General features: G+C 56.3%; 3 protein-coding genes across 3 annotated transcripts; 1 reads left to right on the forward strand and 2 right to left on the reverse strand.

Moving 5' to 3' along the window:
* Nucleotides 1–369: 369 nt before the first annotated feature.
* SPEM1 (spermatid maturation 1) lies at nucleotides 370–1,604 on the reverse strand. The gene is made up of 3 exons (XM_012655749.1): nucleotides 1,461–1,604; nucleotides 1,302–1,362; nucleotides 370–1,088 (listed from the first exon to the last, which is right to left on the reverse strand). The coding sequence occupies exons 1-3, from the start codon at nucleotides 1,602–1,604 to the stop codon at nucleotides 370–372; spliced, it is 924 nt and encodes a 307-aa protein (XP_012511203.1).
* A 521-nt stretch (nucleotides 1,605–2,125) lies between these two features.
* Nucleotides 2,126–13,640, reverse strand: NLGN2 (neuroligin 2). The gene is made up of 7 exons (XM_012655726.1): nucleotides 13,117–13,640; nucleotides 9,704–9,754; nucleotides 7,437–7,586; nucleotides 7,085–7,270; nucleotides 6,774–6,966; nucleotides 5,811–6,407; nucleotides 2,126–5,021 (listed from the first exon to the last, which is right to left on the reverse strand). Exons 1-7 carry the CDS (start codon nucleotides 13,571–13,573, stop codon nucleotides 4,148–4,150), a joined length of 2,508 nt encoding a protein of 835 aa, XP_012511180.1. The 5' UTR covers nucleotides 13,574–13,640; the 3' UTR covers nucleotides 2,126–4,147.
* Nucleotides 13,641–17,101: 3,461 nt separating this feature from the next.
* TMEM256 (transmembrane protein 256) lies at nucleotides 17,102–18,768 on the forward strand. The gene is made up of 4 exons (XM_012655727.1): nucleotides 17,102–17,794; nucleotides 18,079–18,110; nucleotides 18,357–18,437; nucleotides 18,541–18,768. The coding sequence occupies exons 1-4, from the start codon at nucleotides 17,710–17,712 to the stop codon at nucleotides 18,682–18,684; spliced, it is 342 nt and encodes a 113-aa protein (XP_012511181.1). The 5' UTR covers nucleotides 17,102–17,709; the 3' UTR covers nucleotides 18,685–18,768.
* The last annotated feature ends 4,115 nt before the right edge of the window (nucleotides 18,769–22,883 follow it).

Consider the following 22,883-nt stretch of genomic DNA (forward strand, 5'->3'; position numbering starts at 1 on the left):
CACCTGTGGCTGCGGCCTAAACCCGGGCTCTGGCAGGAATTTGCCCTCTGAGGAGCTAGGCTGGGGGTGGAGGTCACTCCTCTAGCGCAGGACTGCCCAGGGATCTGGGCTGGGTTTGGGGGACATCTCTGGGCACCAAGGAAAACAAGGTAGGGGCAGGTGGGAGCCTCGGAACCAAGAAGGGCCTGGGAAAGGGCTGAGGACGGGGCCTATGGGAGCAAGAGATTGACAAGGGTTCTCAGGGCTCTCAGGGCCCTGTTGCCAAGGAGATCCTTCCCTTTGCAAGCAGGGCTTCCGGGTGTTGTGCAGGCCCCAGCACCCCCTACACCACCACAAACCACCTCCTCTCTCCTTTTTATTTTTTCCTAGTCACCTCCCATTCAGAGAACAGTACACCCAGTCTTTGCCTGTCCCCTCAGCAGTGCTAGATCCGGAGGCCAGAGGGTAACAGTGGGACAGGGCCTCCACCTCCCGGGTCAGTTCCCGAAGTCGCCGCCTCACGTCCCGGGCATCATACACTATTCGGCCTGAGGAGCGGTGCTGGGGGAATTCGGGGATGACTGCTGGGCCCAGGACAGGTGGGGGGGCAGGTTGGAACTGAGCCTCCACTTCTGCCACTGCCCCACTGTTCTTGTGGCAGGGGGCCTCAGGGCTGGGAGCTGGGGGGTTCACAGGGTACACATAGGCCTCCAGACCCAGCTCTGACCGGATCTCTGTTCTGAGGGGCCTTTCTTCTGCCATCGGCTGGAAGCGGATGGTCTGGGGAGACACCTCTGGAGTGTCCTCAGTCCAGGGAGCCCAGGTCTCCTGGGTGGGCTGGAAGCCTTCCCAGTCCTCGGGGCCATCGCAGTGGTAGGAGCAGATTGCTGGGTACTGATGTTGGGGTTTCTCATCATCAGTGTCAGGGGCCCAAGCCACTGGGCGGTGGGCACGGCGTGTTGGAGAGCCTCGATGGCGATGGCGGTGAGTGGGAGGGGGGGTCACGGTCATTTTCACAGGGTCCATGGTGCATCGAAGGTGGACTGCAGGGGAGCTCTGCTTCTTCGAGGGCTGGATCTGCTTCCCAGCTGAGCGTGACTGTGGAGCTTCTGTGGATCGGGGAGAGGTGAAAGGCTAGTGGGAGACTCCTACAGGGCTGGAGAGGCAGGGCTCGGGGAGAGAAGCTGCACAGCTGTGGTGTCTGGGAGGGGAGTGCAGGAAGGGAATGGCCAGCTTGGGGCTGGGGCTGGAACGCCTAGTTTCTGCCCCTCCTATGCCCCAACCCTCATCCCTGGCACCTGCTCCCCCAGCCCCAGGCCTACCTTTCTCACAAATGATACGATGGAACACTTTGTGTAAGATGCCACGGAGTCGGCTCCAGAGCTAGGTGGGGGAAGTCACAGTGACCCCAGGCAGACCCTGGCCACCAGGCACGCCCCCAGCCATCCCACCAGCACCCTCCCACGCAGCCCCGCCCTCACCAGGGTCACCATATTGATGCCAATGTTAATGCAGATGATGAGGCCGAGCAGCAACAGGATGGAATTGCCCAGGTCCTGGCAGTTGTTGGTGTTGGGGTTGTGATATGAGGCCCACCCAGGCCGAGGCCGCTCAGCCATGGCCATGGGGTCCCTGGGCCACCGGGGCCCTCAGGCCCCCACCCCACTGTGCCTACAGTGCCCAACAGCCCGCCTGTCTGTCCCAGAGGGTGCAGGCAGGTCACAATGGTGCTAGGGCTCTCCCTCATAATGTGCCAAGGGGCTACTCAGAGTTCTGGGCCTGTGGTTGACCCTCTAGTCTGAGCCCAGGCCTTGGCAGAGGCAAAACCCTTCACCTTGCATGCCTCTCCTATAGCCAGCCATCTGGACTGGCCCACTGGCCCTCTGGCCTGTTTGGTATCTGCCCCCATCAGCCCCTGCCTCTCCTTCTAGAACTACACCAGGCTCCAGCCTCTGCATAGACATGAGTCCTGATCTTAACTCTCCACACAGTCCCATTACCATGGCAAACTTACCCCAGCACCCACTCCCCCTCAGACCTCCTGAAAAGAAGGGCTGGGGGTCAGGTCCCCCTTCTCCTTCATCCAGTCACTTCCCAAAGGCTCGTTTCTTCAGAACCATATGCCCCCAACATAGCAGGCACAACCAACAGTTAAACTTTTATATTTACAATATTCTCTTCATCTTTTGCCAGGTTTAAAAATGTGTACAGAGCCGCAAAGGGTTGGGGTAAGGATATGGACTGTCAGGGGATTGTTCTGGGGAGAAGGGCTGGGCATTGGAGTCCGTGGCTGAATCATGGGGTCCCCCAGCCCCCCTCCCATGCCCCAATTCTGGGGGCATCTGTCTACAGGGTTCAGGGCCCAGGTCTCTAGCATTTGGAGGGCATGGCTGTTTGGAGAGGAGCTAGACCAGGCAGGGGAAAGGGTCAGAAAAGAACTAAGTTTCCATGGATGGAGGTAGAAGGGACAGTCAAGAGGCAAAGTTTCTAGGGACTCAAGACCAGGGATTCTGGATTTGGGTGTCAGTGGAAGACAGCACCCCACCCCTAAATTTGGCACTGACATCCCACAACATGCCAGCAGAGAATTCATCCCTCCTCCACTGGTGTCCCTTAAAACCCTTCCTGACATCATTCTTTTCCTCACACCCAGGGACCTCTGGACAGTCACCTCACACTATTCCTTTCAAATTCCTCCTGTTGGTGTCTGCCCAAGCCCCGTCCCCTCCATCTGTTCCTCGGCACAGCTGACCTCATTCTCCCCAGCCTGTCTGGTGAGGCCTTTCTCCCGCTGCCTCCCCTCCAGCCTCCACTGCTCCTTCCCGTCCCTTCAGCCAAGGGGAGACAGGTCAAAATTGGGGGGGGGTCAGCTGAGGGGAGAAGGCTGGTCTGACACTGAGATGGGGACAGCGATGGAGAATGGGGAATTGAGACAGAGAGGGGACATGACCTGGTGAGGAGAAAAGAGACACAGGTGGGACCCCCCTTTGCTGCCGCACCCACTCCCTGCCATTTCCCCTGCTCGGGCTTGGGACTTGGGAATCCTTGGCACATTTTGGGGGTCTTTCCCCCTCAATCCCACCTACCCAGTTTGGCGCAGATGAGCAATGACCTCAGGACTGAGGGAAAGGCTGTCCTCAGATCCTGAGGAGGGCTTTGGTCAAACATGCACGGCCTCTGCAGGTGGCATGTGCCCCGTCCGGCCCCCCAGGTCAGCATCTCTGGGGCAGGGAGGGCTGAGCCCTCCCTCAGGATTTGTACATGCCCTCAGCTCTGTCAATCTCCCATCCCTCTGGAGGCTGCTCCCGCCTGCTTTGTGAGGAGGAATTGAGTGCTGGGCCTGAGGCCTGGGAGAGGCAGGGGAGTGCTGGGGAGAGAGGGACCCTCTGCTTGGGAAAACACACATCCACATGCAAGAACATGTTTCCACTCAGAAATGTGTCCTGGACCGTGGGGAAACAAGTTTCCAGGGAGCACTGGGATGCACGGATCTCCTCCCTTCCCCCTGGCAGGAAATCTGTTTGTCCTCTGTGGAAGGTGAGGGCCTTCCCGGGAGAACATGCTTCATCTGACTTGTGCCACGGGGGAAAGACATGCTTTGCTGGGGCAAGGGGCAGGGCAGGGACGAGGGGGGCTGTGATTTCCTCGCTGCTTTCCAGGTACCATCATCTGGTGGCCAAGGGTCACTGTATGTGAACACACCACTTCCAGGGTCTCCAGGGGAGGGAGGGGGAAGGAGGGGGGAGAAGGCATGAGGGAACAGGATTCTGGGGTACAAATCCCCGCAGAAATTCTTTGAGGGGGCCAACATGTGTCCAGGGCGGCAAAAAAAACCTCACCCTGCACATGGGAAAACACACCCCCTCGTGAGAAAGCACACCTCCACGTGGGAAAATACTTCCACATTTCCACACACCGAAGACTGGTGTCCCAATGGAGGGGAAAAAACGCCCTCCAGTTGTTCAAAGGCCCAGGTCCAGAGAAGAGTATGAGCCTCTCTGCATGGGAAAAACACACATCCCAGTGAGGAATCCCATGTCCACCTTGATGCTGCTCGATGATGTGTGACAACTCCACAGGAGAAAAGCCTGTTGCCAAGTCCTCCTCCCTGCCTTCAGAGTGGCCGGGCCAGGGAGGGTTGGGGAGGAGGGCCTCCCCAAGCCGCCCCCTATACCCGAGTAGTGGAGTGGGGGTGGGGTAGCGTGTTGTTGTGGCTGGTAGCAGTGGGGGGAGGTGGGGGGAAGGGCCCAAAGGGATGGAGGGAGGGGGGCGGCGGGGGTGGCGGTGGCCCCAGGCCACTGGGCAGCAGGGTCAGGGCCCCGGGGGCCAAGAGAGGCACATCATCCGGTGCCCGGCGCAGGGCCAGGGTATAGTCGGGTGGGCAGGCAGGGCGCAGGGCCTCAGCAGGGTCCGCCCCAACGCCACCACCCCGCTTCAGCTGCAGTGACACCAGCTCCTCCTCTGGTGGCAGCTCTCGGCCAGCTGCGGGGAGCAGGGGGCCCCCACCAGGCACACCTGAGCCTGAGCCACCAGGTGGGCTAAGCCGCCTGCATCGCAGCTCCTGCCGCCGGTCCCGCTTGTAGTACAGGGCAGCAAAGGCCAGGATGTTGAGGAAAAGGAGGGAGGCGCCCACGGCCACAGTGACGCTAAGCTCCGTGGAGTAGTCCCGTGAGTCCCCAGGGAAGCGGTCATAGGCCCTTGGGCCTGGCTCAGGCTCGGGCTCAGGCGGCAGGGTGGCGGGCGGTGGGGGCCGGCGTGTGCCAGGGGCGCCCGGGGGTGGGCGAGGTGGCCAGCGTGTGGCATAGGGAGGCAGGCGCGTGGTGGTGGTGAAGAGCTCCGTGTGCAGGTTGTGCAGGTGGGGCACAAGCTCCAGCCAGAAGGCCACCTTGTTGGCACGGTAGTTGTCACGCACACGCGGCTTCAAGCCAATGTGCAGGTACTGCTTCTCCTTGCTGTTGAACTTGCTCCACACCACCTCCTCAAAGCGGTTCGGCTTCGTGTGGATGAACTTGGTATCCTGCGGCACTGGCTGGTTAGGGTCGCTGTGGGCACAGGAGGGCAGGGAAAGGAGTGAGGGCAAGGCTCTGAAGGAGGGCGGGTGGCAGTGGGGAGGGATACAGACAAGCTGTGGAGAGATGGGGAGACAGCAAGAAAGCCAGAGAAAAAGTCATAGAGGCAGAGACGGATATGAAGAGACAGAGAATCTGCCAGGGACGGGAACAGAGAGACAAACAGGGATAGAGACAGACTGCCAGAGACAGCCAGAAACGAGGACAGAGGGGCAGACACAGATAAAGAGATAGCCAGGGAGAGGCAGAAGCTGCAACTGAGTGAGACAGAGACAGAAAGGAACAGAGAGACAAAGACATATGAGAGGCAGAGACAGAGAGATAGCCACAGTGAAACCAGCCCACAGCCTGACCTGGCGAAAAGTAAACAGATCAGAGAGCAGAGAGGAGGGGAGAGATACCAATGGGTTTCAAGACAGACAGAGACAAACAAAGAAACAGACAGACACAAACTCTTACACACACTGAGACACACACACCTGAATAGTCAGACAGAGGAGCAGAGCACTGGATGGGGGTAGGGGGAGTGGGAAGGCAAGAGAGGAAGGAGAGACAGACACGAAACCAAAGCCACTAAGTGAGCCCACCCCCAGGAAGGACAGGGACCTCTCTAATGCTGCTGACTCTCCAACACTCATCTCAGTGACTGGTACAGAGGTGTTCAGCAGGCAGCTGAGCAAGAGTGAGTGTCTTAATAAAGGAATGATGGTCGCGTGAAGGAGGGAGGGTGCCCCAGCCCTACCCAGCCCCTCTGACCCTCACCCAGTCTTGGCGAAGTTGGTCCAGTAGGTCATGACTACGGCACTGAGCATGACGTCATTCTTGGAGAAGTTGCAGGGGAAGAGGTCGGTGGCACCCACCATGGGCACACCAAAGACATAGGGCAGCTCATCTCCGTGCGCTGCATCTGCCCACTCAGGCCGGCCCTCAGCCTGGCAGTGGTGGTAGAAGGTGTAAAAGTAGACAGGGGACTGGTAGTCGGCGTGCAGCTTGGCGGTGGCCACAGCTGGTGCCACCCACTGGTGGTCGGTAAAGAGAGCCAGCAGGGTTTTACGCCGCATCTCGCCATTGTCCCGGTCGGCCCAGTCCGTGTACATAAACTTGATGGTCTCCCGCAGCACATCCTTGCCCTCCGGGTAGCCATACAGGTTGTCCACAAAGTTGGAGACGGTGAAGTCGAACGCGCTGGCCGACACGCCATCCTCACTCTCTGCAGAGTCTTCCACGAACTTGAGGCCCTCTCCCTGGTTGACGCCAATAAGCATGTCGTAGTTAAGGAATTCTCCTTGCTGCATGAGGATCTCAGGGTCATCAGGGACTACGTCGCCGTCCACCACGGGCCCGAAGGCGATGTGGTAGCTGGGGAGAAGGGGTCAGGGTCTCATCACCTGCTCGCTGGCCTCCTCTCAGCCCATGGCCAGCTAAGCTCACATGCAGATGCTTCTGCCTGGAAGCCCTTCTCCCCTACTAGAAAACCTCCCCTGAGTCTTTCAGGGCACGTGGCCCCTCCAGAAAGTTTCCTGAAGCACTCTGTGGCACCCTGTGCTCACTTGTTCTGTTCAGACACCTCCAGTGAGGGAAGGCCTCCAAGAGGAGGCCATTAGAGGGGCCTGAAGCCCACCTCTCCTTGCCAAATGGAAGAAGCACAGGCACCTCTCACCTCAACCTCCTTGGAACCAGCAAGGAGAGTGAAGGCCTGGACCCGGTCCCCTCCCACCCCCATACCGGGCGGGCTGCACATCCTGGTCCACCAGCTCCCGGGAAGGCTTCCGGCGCAGACACTCCACAGCTTCGGCACTGTCCTCCCGGTCACAGCCCACCTTGGCTGCCAGCAGCCGTGTGTACTTGAGTGGCTGGTAGTTGACAGACCAGCTCGAAATGGCGGTGCCACTCTGGGCAATGGCCTTCTGGAACAGTCCTGGTGGGACAGGCAGACCTCAGGCCAGGCTGTATCAGCCAGAAGGAGAAGGGGGAGCTGGCAGGGTCAGGGTTGTGGGAAGGGGGAAGGATGGGGCAGGCAGGGGTTGCTGCTTTACCTTCCGAATGGTGGGAGAGGATCAGAAGGTTGACACAGGAGGCCCCTGCCCCAGACCCGAAGATGGTGATGCGCTCAGGGTCACCCCCAAAGTGAGCGATGTTCTCACTGAGCCAGCGCAGGGCCTGAATTTGGTCCAGGAGCCCATAGTTGCCTTTTGCAGCCTGGTCCCCGGTGCTGAGAAAACCTGGGGGCAGAAGAAGGAGGGGGATCCCTGAAGGTGTCACAACACCCTTATCCCCTTTCTGGGCAGCTCAGTCCAGCCCTGAAGCCATTCTACTGGGTTTGGAGGAACCCTGCCCACCAGGCCCACCTCCCAGACTCCACTCCCCAAAGTTGGCTGCCACCCTCACCGAGCACCCCAAGACGGTAGTTGAGTGTGGCTACGATGACGTTGCCATAGGCGGCCAGGACTGAACCATCAAACATGTTCCCGGTGCCCTCCATGTAGGAGCCGCCGTGTAGAAACAGCATCACAGGCTTCTTCCCAGAGTCACGGATATCTGCGTGGGGAGGGGGCGGGCAGGTAGGCCAGGGGGTCAGGGACAAGGACACAGTCAGACCAGAAGCAGCACTGCCCAGCTCCCAGGCCTGCTGAGGACCAGCCTGGAGCTCAGGGGAGACATGTCATTCCCATCCCTGGGGGGCAAGACCGGATTCCCCTCCTCCCTCCCCAGCTAGCCCTGGCAGAAGATCCTCCACACCCCCTGCCAGCCTGCCCTGCAGCACTTCTCCAAATGCTGGGCAATGCTGGGCAGACCTTCCAAAAGCCCAAGAGAGGCTGGGGGTGGGAGGTGGCCCTCCTCAGGGTACCTGCTGGATCCAGGGAACCCCCTCCCCACACTCGTACAGCGAATCTCCTTCCTGCTCCTGGGAAGAGCGAGCTCCTGAGGCTAGAACTAGAGCTAGAGATGCTGGAGAGTCCTGGCATTTCCTCCAACTCAGGCCTTGGGCTTCCGCTCCACATGGTACCCTGGTCTGTGGGTGAGGGGGTGCCAGGCCTAGGGTCCCTGGGGGCTTGGTCTCCTCCCCGCCCTAATTCCTTTCTAGGTCACCTCCCTAGTCACCATGGCAACCCCCAGCCTAATTACTGTGGCAGGAGGAGGCAGGGTGGGAAAGAGCCTGCTTAATGAAGCCAGGGTGCAGCTCTCTAGACTTGGACCCCCATAAACTGGCCTGAACCCTGGCCTGACCCCTCTCTTGCCATGTCCCAAAAGGATCCCCCTAATCACTGCTACGGGTAGTGGCCCTTGAGACACTCCAGACCAGACTGAGGGGTGACTAATTCCAGAAGAAGGTGGGAATCTGAGAGGGCTTGCCAGGGTCCCCAAGGCCATAGTACCCTCCCCTGTAGCTCCCCCATGATTCAGCCACAGTGCCGGGGCTGGGAGCCATCCCCGGCCCACACGCCCTCCTCTTTCTTGACACCTGCCATCCCCGACTAGCCTGGACACTCAGCAAACAAAAGCCAGGCCTGGGCCTCCCTTGCACACCTGATCCCCAACAACTCTGCCCAGCTCCCTCATTTTGCCAGAAACTTTCCTCCTGCCAGAAGGTCAACCTGCAGATCACTAGACAGCGCCCTTGACCCCCAGACAGCATCCTGCCTCCTGTCTCTTAGACCTTCTCTGCAGCCTCCATGCTCCTGGCTGCTTTGGCCAGAGCTCCTAGCTGGGCAGCACCTCTCTGTGTCTTCCCCAAATCCTGTTCTTGCCTTCATTCTGGAACCCTGAGTGGCTTTCCAGCAGTTTCACGCTGGAATCTCCCTCCCTCCAAGGTCCTGTCCTAAATGTCCTCCGTTCTTCCCCACCCTCACCCCAGCCCTCTCCCAGTGTTGGGAGGGTCAGAAAGGGAAGGAGGCAGGAAGAGGGGCTGGGGCAACAAGAATTCAAAACCAACAACAAAAAGCAGGATCAAGAAAGAAGAAAGAAAGAAAGAAAAAAACAACAACCAAAAAGCAAGAAGCTCTCGGGGCAGATTCAACAAGAAAAGAAAAAACAAAAAGATCCATTTTGGAAAAAAAGAAAAAAAGAAAAAAATTTCTTTGCATTTTTTTTTCAAAATTTTGTGGTGAAACTTCAAGATATTGGGCCCTGTTTTCAAAAATTTCCAAATTTCTTTAATTCACTTCAAATGTTTGCGTTTTCTGTGTCTGAAAGGCTTTTGGAAATTGCAGTTTCTGATGTCTCAATTGTGTCATCAATTTGCCAACTTTTAAATTTTTTTCAAAAGTTGTTTTGCTCCGAATTCAAATTGTTTTTTCAAATGTTACATTTCACAAGTTTCAAAACCATCCAAATTTCTTTCAAACTCTAAACATTTTATCCAATTCTTTGTTTTTTTCTGACATTCCAATTTCTTTTCTTTTTCCACCTTATTTTCACCAGGTTTAGCTTTTCTTGAAGGTTTTCTAGTGGGTCCAACATTGTTTCAATTTTGTTTGAAGTTTTCATAATTCCTTTTTCCAATTATTAAAAATTTTTCTTTTCTTTTCTTTTTCATTTTTAGTTGGGAGAATGCCTGAGGGGCCTTGAGGGCTGTGGGGACATTTAGTTAGGGGCAGGGCCATAAACGTCCTCTTATAAGCAATCACATGCAGCAGCGGGATTTTTAAATCTACCTGTGTCTGGCGGATTGAGCGTCGCCTCGTCACGTTTTTTTGTGAGCGGACCTAAGACCGGGAACACAAAACAGAGAAAAAAGGACAATTTTGTGGGGAAAGATGGGGGTCGGGGGAGGTGGTGGATGGGGAGGGGAGGAGAGAAAGCAGAAAAGGGGAGGGTGGGGGAGGCAGAAAAAATAAGCCAAAAAAAGCAAAATTTGTTTGCAAGAAAAAGAAACCAAGAAAAGAGAAAAACGTTTCTACAACCCAATTTTGTTCCCCTCCCCGGAAAAAGTCATGCCCCAAAGAAAAGGCTGGTTTTGGGGGGGTGGGGTGCCTGAGTGGGCTGAGGCCTGTCTTAAGACATATTGACTTGGCTGGAAAGGATTTGGCTTGTCGGTGTGTTTGCTAATTGCTGGAAATGAAACAGTGTTAGAAGGGGGTGGGAGGGGAGGGGAAGCCCGCCCAAGCCCAGGAAGACCAAGGCCAGCTTGCCACCCAGGCTGCCTCTCGAGAAGGCCCCCTTCAGGGCCAGCCAAGTGCCTGCCTGCTGCCCCACCCAGGCTAGAGGGAGGAGAGGCTGCCGCAGAAAGGACCCTGCTTCCCTCTGGACCACGCTGGAGGGCAGCGGGCAGCACGGGTTTGGGGGCCAGCCTGCCCCTCAGCTCAGCCCCAGCCCCGAAAGCCCTCCACTCCCACTGGGGGGCTGTGGGTAGGTCAGCTAGGGCTGCCTGCACCCTACCCAGTCTCACCCACCAGCAATTCTCTTCCATCTGCACTCATAAGCCTGGCTTCTCACCCCAGCTCCCCAGTGTGGGCAAAGCAGGGACAGGGGTCATCAGGTCTTGCCCTCCACTCCAACTCATCCCTCCTCTGTCCCCAACCTCACCCCTTACCCAGGCCTCCTCTCCTCCCCGCCAAAATGGTGAACTTCACACCAGGGCCACCAGCCACCCCCACTATCCCGCCCCTGCTCCACTGCCAAAAAGCCCCCCTTCCCACCTGGGGGTTCAGTCCGCAAATAGGAAACAGGAAACACAGTGCCCTGAGCCAGCCTGACACATAAGGTGCCAGGAGGCACTTGGAGGCACGAAGTGTGCCCAGCGTCAGGGAAAGCCGCAGACTGGGCCCAGAGACTGGCTCTAGGCTTCTTTCAGATTAGGGGATTGGTCAGGGCAGAGCATGAACCCACAGGCTTCAGGGATTCCCCCAGGCTGATGGTTTTTCCTCAATGGCATGGGGACCAGCACAGGGAAGGGTGGGTCATAAGGCCCAGGCTAGTTCTGGAAGGCTTCTCCTAACCGGCGGTGAAGGCCCCATGGGGAACAGGACCTCGTTGTGAGAGGATGGGGATGGGGACGAAGTCATCAGGGCATGTGTACCCGTGAGAATATGAAGTGTGTGTGCGCGCGTGCGTGTGTGTGCCTGAGTCAACCTCTTCCTCCCAGAGCTGGTGTGAAGATTCAGTGAGATCACCTGGATGTGTCAGGCCCCAAGTAGGTCTGCAAGGAGTGATGGTTAAAAATACAGAAGGTGTGGGCATGGGTGGTGTGGGGGCAGGGGACAATCCTTTGGTGGAAAGGGTTGAGTGGATGTTTCACATGGGGGATGATGAGACAGGTGGACAGCCTATGTCAAAGTGTGGGGGTGGGGAGTGTTGAGATGGACAGTGTGTGTGGAAGTACTGGGGTGAATGATTCATAGGTAGGAGGGCAGCAGACAGGTGGCCCAAGAGAGGGCAGAGGAATGTGGAGTGGGTAGTCCTCATGTGGAGGGTGTTGGGCATTGAGAAGGATGGGTGGAGTGTGTTGGGGTACACGGTCTATGGGGATTAGGTTGCCTAGAATTCGTATGGGATTACAGCAGATGATGTTTCTGTGCATTGTTTGTGTGTGGGTTTAGGAGGCATGGTTCACATGGAGGGGGTAGTTAGGAGGTTAGGGTGTATGGCTGGTGTGAGGGATATAGGGTGGATGGTCTTGGAGGTGTTGGGATGGATGTGGGGGGGTAAAGGTGCATGAGTCTGGCATAAGAGGATTCTGGGTGCAGGGTGCATGCTGCTAGAGTACTTGAGCTGTGATTAGGATATAGGGCTAGAGGGTGTGTTGTCACCACTTACAGTATAGTGCAGATGATCTCTAGGTAGGAGTTGGGATAGACAATGAGAAGTGTTGAGGGAGTGGGAGACTGTGGTGTGAGTGGCCGCTTGGATCACATAGTCCACATGCAGGGTTATTGGGGTGTATGTGTGGGTGTTATTAGGGCAACGATCTATATCCAGGGACACCGGAGAGCGTGGGTCTGTGTGGGTGACGGGGCACACAATTTCAGAGAAGTGCTGGGGATACGGGCCATGTGAAGGTGTTAGAGCACATGGTCAGGGTATAGGCTGGTTGGGTACCTGATCTGAGAGTTGAGTAGTTGGGGTTCACAGTCTATTATGGGACTTGAGTACATGATATGGAGGTATTGGGTATGTCAGGAGTACATTAGGGGTTCCTGATACGGGCCGATGTGTAAGGTTGCTGGAAACATGGCCTGTGGAGGTGTTGGCGTGGCTTGTTTTGGAGTGGCAAGACAGGTGTCAGAAGGGTAATGTGGGGGCTGTTTGCGAGGCTGGTCTGCTGGGATGGCTGCAATCTACCTGTTACCCTCTGTTGTACATGCTAACAGATAACCTGATCAATCTGTGAGTGCCAAGGTTGGCTGGAGAACTGTCCGCAGGGAGCGTGCTGGGGGCTATGAGCGGACTGCAGTGAACAGGAGTTCATTGGTAAGAACAGCCGCTCAAGAGCCCCAGGGCAGATGGGGATGGGTGGGCTGTGCTGTGAATGGAGGGCCCCTTGGCTAGGAGTTTTCCTGAACCTTCAGGGGAATATAGGGGTCAGGGGACAGAACAGTATGGAGGAGGGTGTGAGGACCACTGCCAAGGGCACCCAGCTCAGTGAAGGGCTCTGGATGGGATGTGATGGATGGATGCTGGCCTGGGAGAGAGGAAGAGTCTACACTGCACTTGAGGTGTAGGTATAGCTGAAGCGAGTATTCTGGCAGGGGCGAGCCCAGGCCTGGAGGCAGGAACTTGGGGGTTGGATTGGGTGTCTGGGCAGGGTGGCCACATTGAGATGAGCTGGCTGACTCTGTGTGTGCCTCCTTGAGAAGTGTGTGGGTAAGCCTAGTCCAGCGCCTGCTACCTTTACAAAGGCTCCCTCTGGGCACAAAGAACTTCTGGAGTGGCTGTCTGTGGGATGCGTGCCTGGGACTGCCTGGCAATCACCTTTACAATCCTCAGAGGGCAGTAGAGGCCGCAGGGACACATGGTCTCCCACAGAGGCCCAGCTCTGAGCCCCGTAGCAGTGCCAGTGTCTGAGAATCTGTGTGTGCGTTTGTGGGCTGTGTCCAGGGGGTGCCCGGCCTTGTGCCTGCGCCCTTACCGTCCTCGGTGGGCACGTAGAGGTTGAGGTACAGGCAGTCCTCGCTCTGGTTCTGCACATAGGTGGCGGCTGCCTCCAAGTTGTCGGTGAACCACACAGGCAGCATGATGGCGGGCAGCGCCCCGTGCAGGTTCTGCGGGCAGGCGGGCGGCAGGGTGGTGGCGTTGCGCACGCCGGGCCACGAGGCGGGTGCCTCAGGCGGCTGGAAGCGGCGGGCGCCCAGGGGCGGCGTGGCGTAGGGCACGCCCAAGAACTGCACGACCGGGCCCAGGATCTCGTTGTTGAGCTCGCGCCGCACACCGCGCACTCGCCCGTAGGCTGTGTTCACCACTGGGAAGCGCTCCTCCCCTAGGCTGCCGAGGCCCAGGCCCGGGCCGCCCGGGGCGCCGCCGCCGGGACCCCCTCCCCCCCGTTGAGCCCCCGCCAGCCCCACCAGACACAGCGCCAGGAGCCACATGCTGATCCGGGGACCCCCCCTCCCTCCCCGGGACCCCCCCCCTCGGAGAGAGAGAGAAGGGGGGGGAGAGGGAGGGAGGCCCCCCTCGCCCCAGGAGGGAGGAGGGGGCGGGGGAAAGGAGGGAAGAGGGAGGTGGGGAGGGTCCTGGGTTAGACTGGACAGAGAAGGGGTCTGTTCCTCTCCATGGAGGGGGCAAGGGGTGGGGAAGGAGGTGGGAGCAGGTGAAGGCAGGCCCGACCTGCGGGAGACAGAGCGGGAGGGACAGGGCGGCAAGAGACAGACAGACAGACAAAAATACAGAGGAGAGGTGGAAGAAGGGAAGGGAAATTGGATGGGGCAGACAGAAAGGAATGGGGAAACAGAAGAGACAAGTGGTTAGTGACTTGGAATTCAGACCAAGTTGTCCCCTTCCACCCACAGGCCCCCTGGCACCTCCCCCTCCCAGTCCAGCAAACCCTCCTCCCCTCAGCAGGGATCCAGGCTGGGAGTAGGGTCAAGATAGGGTAAAAGTCCAGGGCAGACACCCAGGAGAGGGAGGGTCAGTGCCCTAGACCCAGCACACCCCCTTCCAGCTGCTCTGTCCCTCCCAGGCAGGCTCTCCTCAGGGACTCAGGAGTCCCAGTTCCCACCTCCCTGACAGGGAATGAGATAGACAAGGAAGAGAAAATAAAAAATACCAAGTCATTAATTAGCAGGAAGTGGCGGGTTTGTTTATACGTGTTAATTACTCCTGAGCTGTAATTTCATGGTGCTGAACGCCCACCCCAAGCCAGATTCAGGCCTTCCTTGGGACTGTACAAGCCCAGTACCTTCTCACCCCTTCAACATACCATTCCCTAAGGATTTGTGCACCCCGGGACCCCTCTATCCCCAAGCCCTCTCCATTTCTTCCTTCAGAAGTTGAGGTGTCTTGAGGCTGGGGTTAGAGTAGGCAGGGGATGCTGGAGGGGCAAATGCCGGGACAGATGCGTGATCCTGCAGCCGGTTGCTGGGCGACCGGATGCTGCCCCGCAATGTTACCTCGGCAACGGGCTGCAGCTTTAACCCTGGAGGGGGGGTCTGGAGGAAGAGGGGAAGGGGCTGGCTTGGTTGTGGGGTCCATTCAGGGAATGAGGGGGAGGGCAGAGCCATGAGTCAGAGTGCTAGAGTTTCCCCCAACCTTAGCCTAGAGGAGGAAGTATATATGTTGAGGGGAGGGGAAGATCGGGGGCATTGAGAACCCTAAAAGACCTGCCTTTTCCCTCCTTATTGGCCAATCAGAGCTTTTGCTAGTGACCAGGCCTCTGGCTGGGGAGAAGGGGTGCTGAGGTGGGCTTGGGAAGGCATCACATGAGCCCACTGCCTGCCTCCCTCCCACAGTCTTGAACAGCCTTGGACCCCAGACACCTCTTCTTCTTTGCACAGCATTTTGACCCATGTCCTGGGGACAACTCTCAGCTTTCTTCTCATCCCATCCCATGCCATCCATTCACTCCCCTTCCCCTTGCCAGCCCCCACAGTTGCTGCTGTGATGCCTGGGTGCTCAGGGCAGCAGGGGCAGGACAAGGGAAGAGATCAGCCCGAAGGGGCAGGTACCCAGGTCATTTCGGCAAGCCCCCACTACCCCCCTCCCAGCCGCCAGAGCTGTTTGCTGACACGGGGTTTTCAGAGCCAGGCGCCAGCCGCGGGTGGCTCTCTGCAGGTGTCAATTTATTCCAGAGATGAGGACACAGGAATCCTTAACACACACCCCCAGCCATGCCCTCCGCCTCTTCAGGTTGTCTTAAGCGCCTGTTCCCCCATCACCTGGAGGGAGCTTGGGGCTAGCTTCCCCAGGATCACCTCTTCTTAAGACAGACTGAGCTCAGCTACCATGGCCTTGCTGCCCCCTCTCCCCAACATGGCCTGCCTCTGTCAACCCCTCTCTCCCTTAGGGTACTTTGGGCCCCTGGCCTTCTCCCTACCAGCCAGCTTCTCTCCCTCCTTCCCTCCCACTGGAGGCCCCCCCATCTCTCTCCTCTCCGTAGCGCTCCCTCAGAGCATCTTTCCTGGGCCTCTTCCAGCTTGCTCCAGCTCTTGCCTTCAGTCTCTCTTCATCTCTCTCCTTGATTTTCCTCATCTCTTTCTCTCTCTCCTCCAAATACCTTCCCCAAATTTCTCCCTCAAGCTCGCTCGTGCTCTCTCTCTCTCTCTTCCCTGTCTTTTCCCATCTCTGTCTCCCCCATTTTCTCTCCCCATCTCTGTCTGCCACATCTTGCTCCCTCCTCCTCCCCATCCCTCTGCCTTGCTCTCTCCATTCCTGCCCAGGCCTGACTCCCCCAGCCGGGGAGAGTTGAGGGACGGGGGCTCAGGCCGCAGGCCCCCCTTTCCTGCAGTGGTGAAAATGGCTTGGCCGGGAAGGGGAGAAGGAGGGGGAGGGGAGATGGGAACACACGGGGTCTGTGGGCCCATTCAAAGGATCATTCATGGACTGGAGAGAGGCAGAGACAAAGAGACCAAGACGCAGAGACACGGCGAGAGCATCCCTAGGCGGAGACACGCAGACAGAGCAGGCTGGGGGAAACCAGGCGCAGGGAGGGAGATGGGGAGAGGGAGACCCCAGTGGACCGCCCGCACCCCCCTCCACCCGGCCCGGCTTAGCTCCTACCTGGCTCAGCCCTGGGGCCGTGGTGCTTCCATCCAGGGCTCCGAGTAGGGGGCGGACGGCCTTCGGGAGGGGGGCGGCGGCCTCTGAGCCCCCGCGGCCCCGCAGGCCCAGCCCCCGCCCGCAGCGCCTCACCCGGCGGGGGAGGGGGATCGCCCCAGCCCCGGGGGGGCGGGGCCGGGATCCAGTCGATCCCCGGGAAAAGGAGATCTAGGGGATGGTGTCGGGGGAGCCCGAGAACAGGGAACCCCGCAGTGGGGACGGCAGAGCAAGGAGGGGGCAACGAGACAGGACTGGATTGGGGATCCACTGGCTCTGTGGGCTGGCTTCGAGGGACCAGAAAGAGGTGCAGGCGGAGGATCCTAAAGAATCGGGTGCTGGAGAAGGAGTCCACGGCAATCCCCAGGGGCCCGGGAGCGCAGGATCCGCGGTGCAGGGGCAGGGATCCAGCCGGAATCCTCGGGGAGGGGGAGGGATCTAGTCGATCCCGAGGGCGGGCGGGAGGGGGAGGTCCGGGGACTCAGAGGAGGGCGGGAGCCGAGTCCAGAGCCCCGGGACTGGGGTCGGCACGGTTCCTAGGAAGGAAGGCGAGGGTTGGGGAGGCTTCGAGGGACGCTCAGCAGCCGGGAGGCCCGGACTACTGGCTCCGCGCGCCAGGGCCCGCCCGCCCCGCGTCCATCCCAGCCCGAGAGTGATGATCCGCCGGCGGAGCAGCCGCAGCAGCCCCGCGCGTCACCGCGCGGCCGCCTCCCCCGCCCCCTGCCGAGAGAGCGGCGCACACCCCCCCGCTCGCACCCGCCTGCCTGCCCGCCCGCCCTCCGGAGTGTGGGGGGGATTGGAGACTGTGGAAGGGGGTGGGATTGGACAGACAGACGTATGGATGGACGTAGCGGGCCGGGGCAGGGTGGAGACATCCCCCCGGATCTCCCACCCTCGGAGCTCTTGTGATCTAGGGGGGAGAAGGCTGAAATACAGGGGGCGGGGCATCATACAGAGAAGGAGGAGCTTCCGGCCATGGAGGAGGGGCCATCTTCCAGTGGGTGTGGTTTAATAGAGGTGGGTGGGGCTTGGGTATCCGGAGGCCTCCTCTTTTTGGGAGTGGGTCTGGTTTGAAGCTGAACGGGAGGAGCCTATGGGGGAAGGGGGCGGAACTTTGCGTGGGGACCGGGATCTTTGGAAATTGGCTGGAGGTGGTGGGGGAGGGTTCGAAGAGGCGATCAACTTGGAAAGTGGGCCAATCCGTGACGCAAATCCTCTAGTCCCGCCCTCAACCCCGCCCCCCATCGCTTCGCTCCTCTGCTCCTAATTGGTTCTGGTTTCTCCGCCCGCCAGACGTCTTCGCCACTCCGCAGCAGTTTTACAAAGGCTCCAGTACCCGGGTGAGGACCTGAACGCTGAAATGAACACGGCCTGGATTGGGCACCTGTGAACCTTATTTGCATGGGTGATCGGGATTGGCTGGCCTCCCGGGTGACCTGGGCGGTGTTCGTCTGGCGCGTGACCATCCACTGCCATGGCGGGGCTGGGGACTGCTTTCCGCCGCCTGGGCGCCTTGTCCGGAGCTGGGGCTTTAGGCTTGGCCTCCTACGGGGCGCACGGTTAGGGCGCTGGGGACGAAGTTGGGACTGTGCTTGGGGCGACCTCTGGGGTCTGACGCAGGGGCGGAGCCTATGGGAATTGCCCAGCCTCCTGGTTACCAGACGGCCCGCGGAATCCTAAATCTTTTAAAGTCCCCCAGCCGGGTCCAGTTGGTTTCCAGTACTGCCCGATGCGTGTTTCCACCAATCGAAGCTTCCTGCGGGGCACCCTTTCTCGCCTGTGCCCACCTGGGTCCCCCACGCGTGGGGGCGGGACTGGTAACCTTTCCCTCTCCTCTCCACAGGCGCCCAATTCCCAGATGCCTACGGGAAGGAGGTGAAGTAACTGCGCCGGGGCTCCTCGACTCGCGGATGTACTAGGGCATGAAGTCTGGGGTTCCTGAGAGAAGTTGAGGGGGTGGTGAGGATCTTTGGAGCAGCCAGGGCTGCAAGCCTGGGGTGTGGAAGCAAGCTGGGACTTCAAGGGTAGGGTGGGGGAACGAACTTTGGTCCCATGTGTCACCACGGGATTTCAGGCTCCTATGTTGCTTAGGAAGTCCCCCCATTTCTCTTTTTCTTACAGCTCTTTGACAAAACCAACAAACACCACTTCTTTCACAGCCTGGCCCTGTTAGCAGTACCCCACTGCAGAAAGCCCCTCTGGGTAATCTTTCTCCCTGTCTAAACCTGACCAAGCCCCCCCCTCCCCACCCCTCAAAGCCAGCCCTGTACTTACAATACTGTTTTCTACGTTGTGTCTTCTTCAGGCTGGGTTACTACTGGCCTCCGGAACCACCTTATTCTGCACCAGCTTTTATTACCAGGCTCTGAGTGGAGACCCCAGCATCCAGACTTTGGCCCCTGTGGGAGGGAGCCTGCTACTCTTGGGATGGCTTGCCTTGGCTCTTTGAGCACTCTTGTTTAATTACTAAGTTTTCTGGGTAATTTTTTAAGAGTTGGAGCAGGAAAGGGATTAAAAGGGAAAAGCAAATAAACTTTGGAGTCTTTGTTTATCTAACTTCGTGGAGGAGGAAGGGTAGGGATTCAACCTCTGAACTCTCCTAAGACTTAGTCAGTGAGCCTTGGGTCTGGGCATTCTGTTCACTTCATTTAACTTGTTATGAAGTTCTTAAACCCAGTAGGCATCAAAGTCATAGAATGCTTGAGGGCCAGGCATGGTGGCTCATGCCTGTAATCCTAGTACCTAGGCTGAGGCGGGAGGATTGCTTGAGCTAAGGAGTTCGAGATCAGCCTGAGCAAGAGCGAGACCCCACCTTTTATTTAAAAAAATAAATAAATAAATAAAAAAGAATGCTTGGAATAGTGCAAATTCCTACTGAAGCCCTTTTTGGGGGCCTGGGAATCTGTATTTTAATAAGCTCATCTTGTGGTTCTGATGCCCACTAGATTTTGAAAATTATTGTAAAGTGGTGGTTTTCAGCCCTGTTGTTCCACAGATTTGTTGAGCACCCAGTTATCTAGAAGTGAGGGTTAAGGCAAGGCAGGACAGGAGGAGTGTCATTAGTTACAAAATACTTTGGGGTTCAAAGCAGGAACAGATCATCATGTATTGGAGGTCAGAAAATGCTTCACAGTGCTTGAGATGATCCTTAAAGGAGCTCTGTTGTGTGGAGGGAACACAATGGACAAAGAATGAAGTGGGGGAGGGAGGGGTTTGGGGCAGCGTGGGTCTTCATTGTGGGCTGAGTTTCTAAGTTAGGCAGGAAGCGAGTGAGAAAAGGAGGCAAGGCAGGCTGCAGTATCACAGCATGCAGGGATCTGGAAGATGTTTAGGGGGCAGTATTTATTAAGCTAGTGGTGATCATGTGTCAGATGCACATCATAAGGAAGATCAATTATCAGCAAGAGAGACACTGTCCTTTCTCTCATGGAGTTTCCCATCTGATAGTGGAAACAGAGTTTAAACAACGAAACACATAAATCATTTCGAGTTGCACTATATGCTTGAAGGAAAAGAATAGGGAGGCAGTGGAACAGCTGGACGGTAGAGGGTGTGCCCCTTTAAATGGAAAGGCCTCACCAAGATGGTCCTATTTTTAAATTTCTTTTAGAGGCAGGGTCTCACTCCTTCTCCTGGGCTGGAGTACAGTGGCTGATCATAGCTCACTGCAAGCTCAAACCTCTGGGCTCAAGCGACCCTCCCACCTCAGCCTCTCAAGTAGCTGGGACTACAGGTGCGAGCCACCACACCCCACTAAGTTTTAAGTTTTTTTTAGAGATGGGGTCTCACTATGTTGTCCAGGCTGGTCTCAAACTCCTGGCCTCAAGTAGTCCTCCCTCCTTGGCCTCCTAAAGCACTAGGATTACAGGTGTGAGCCACCAAGACTGGTGAAGGTGGTCCTATTGAAGCTGAACTAACAATGCACAAAGTGGAGGGGAAATGTATTCTAAGCATAAAGAATAGCTAGCAAAACAGGCTGAAAGGAGCAACTCAAAAGCTTGAGGCAGGAGAAAATTTGGTGAGTTGGTAGCGTGGCTGTTGTGTAGTGACTAAGGGGTCCTAGATGGCCAGTACAGACCTTGCAGACAGTGGTAAGGCACTTGGACTCTGTTTGCAGTGCAATAGTAAGTTACTGAAAGTTGTTATTTATTTATTTTTTTTAAGAGATGGGTCTTACTATATTGCCCAGGCTGGAGTGCAGTGGCTATTCACAGGAGCAATGGCCACACACTGCAGCCTTGAACTCCTGGCCTCAAGCTATCTTCCTGCCTCAGCCTCTCAAGTAGCTGGGACTACAGGCTCGTGCCACCATGCCCAGCAGTCATTCTTTTTAATTTCTATTTTTGTGTATGTTTTATAAAGTACAGTCTGTATAATATATTCATGGTACATACTTTATTTTTCTGAAGGTATGCATTCAAAAAGTGTGCAGACCCCTTCTCTCAATGAGAGGATTTTAGGTGATCTCATCCAGTCCCGTATCTCTAATCACAGTCTGCCTAACTTTTAAATCCAGAATTTCTATCTTCCACCCTAGTCTTTACTGAGCTCCAGATTCCTATACCAGCAGCTTTCAAGGCAGCCCTGAGGCAAGAGAGTATATTAGAGACCTGAAAGAATTCCTGGGGGCTGGCTTGAGAGGGTAAGAGAGGGTGAGAGATGAGGATAGCAGGGCCAAATGGTGGAGGGCCTTGTGCTGAGAAGTTGGACTCTCTCCTGAGGGCAATGGGGAGCCACTGGCCCCCTTATATCCAGGGAGGTGGCACGTTTGGAGGTATGTTAGTAGAGGACCACAATATTTCATTTTATTTAAAAAAATTTTTTTTTGGAGATGGGGTATTGCTCTGTCATCCAGGCTGGAGTGCAGTGGTGTCATCATAGCTCACTGTAGCCTCCAACTCCTGGGCACAAGTGATCCTCTTGCCTCAGCCTCCCTAGTCACTGGGATTACAGGTGTGAACCACTGCACTCGGCATATTTCTTCATTTTAAAGATGAGTAAAGTGGCCGGGCATGGTGGCTCACGCTGTAATCCTAGCACTCTGGGAGGCCAAGGCGGGCGGATTGTTTGAGCTCAGGAGTTTGAGACCAGCCTGAGCAAGAGCGAGACCCCATCTCTACTTAAAAAAATAGAAAGAAATTATCTGAACAACTAAAAATATATAGAAAAAAATTAGCCGGGCATGGTGGCGCATGCCTGTAGTCCCAGCTACTCGGGAGGCTGAGGCAGAAGGATCGCTTCAACCCAGGAGTTTGAGGTTGCTGTGAGCTAGGCTGATGCCACGGCACTCTAGCCTGGGCAACAGAGCCAGACTCTGTCTCAAAAAAAAAAAAAGGCTATAGGTCAAAGGTGACAAGCCAGGGACAGGACAAGAAGATGTATATTGAGGCAGCATTAATATGAATGAGAGTTATGACATTTACTGAACATTTTGGGGAGGTCTTCTCAATAGCCCTGCAAGTTAGGAACAGGGAAGCTAAGAGAGATAAAGGAACTTGTCCTTCTATTATGCAGCTAGGACCTGGGTAACTTGTGATTCACACTTTCCTCTGTCCAACTCCCAGAGCTAAGTTTGTTCTTTCTTCTACAAACCAAAATATACATTTCAGCAATATTTAAAAAGATAACTTGATGCATTATGTTCAGTGTGACAAGTAGATACTGAGGTGGGTTTGTTTTGCCTTTGGGGACTGGTAAGACTCCAGTGTGTTGCTGGGTTTTCAACATGAATAGGAGTTCACCAGAAAAAAAGGGACAAGACCATATTGGTAACAAGTCAAGAGGGAAAACAGGAGCGCCTGGAGCCCGGGACTGGGTAGGCAGGTAGGGCCAAACAGTAAGGGCGGGCCCACATTGTGCAGAAGGGTCTCCCGGGCCAAGTCTGAGTCAACTTTGACTTCTTCTTTCCTCACATCCTACATCCAAGCCATCATCAAGTCCTGTTGGCTCAAATATGTATCTGGAATCTGACCATTTCTCACCACCTCCCTTGCTGTCACCCTGGCCCCACGTCTAAGCCCATATCTCACCTTTTGCCCTTGCCTACCTACTGCCTACTCTTGACAAAGCAGCCTGAAAGACAAATCCTTCTAACATGGTATTCCTCAGCTGTGGCTACACATTAAAATCTAAGGAATTCTCGACAAGATCCTATGTCTGTACCTCACCCCAGATATTCTAATTTAATTGATATGAAGTGGGACTCAGGCATAGGTATTTCTTAAAGCACCCCAGATGATTCTAACATGTAGCTAGGGCTGAGAACCACTGTTGCAGTGTTTAAGTCTCACGTCTCTTTGTCAAACCCTCCAACACTTCCCATCTCAGAGTACAATCCAATGGTCTAAAAGGTCTCCTGTGACCTCTCTGACCTCCCCCAGTAAATTCCATTCCAGCCAAACTGGTCTTTTGTTCACTGAACAAGTAAGACATACTTCTGCCTCAGGGCCTTTGTCCTTGCTCTTCCCTCTGCCTGAAACACTCTTCACCCAGAAGTCTGTATGACTCAATCCCTCTCCTTCAGGTTTTTGCTCAGCTATCACCTTGGTGATGCCTTCCTAGTATGCCCTCTTTTAAATGGCAACGCCTGCCCTCCACTCCCTACCCTCCCTATCCTGCTCTACAGCACTTATCACCATCTGACTTCCC

This window comes from Propithecus coquereli, unplaced genomic scaffold (genome assembly GCF_000956105.1).
Source record: "Propithecus coquereli isolate 6110/MARCELLA unplaced genomic scaffold, Pcoq_1.0 Scaffold482, whole genome shotgun sequence".
NCBI classification, from domain to species: Eukaryota; Metazoa; Chordata; class Mammalia; order Primates; family Indriidae; genus Propithecus; species Propithecus coquereli.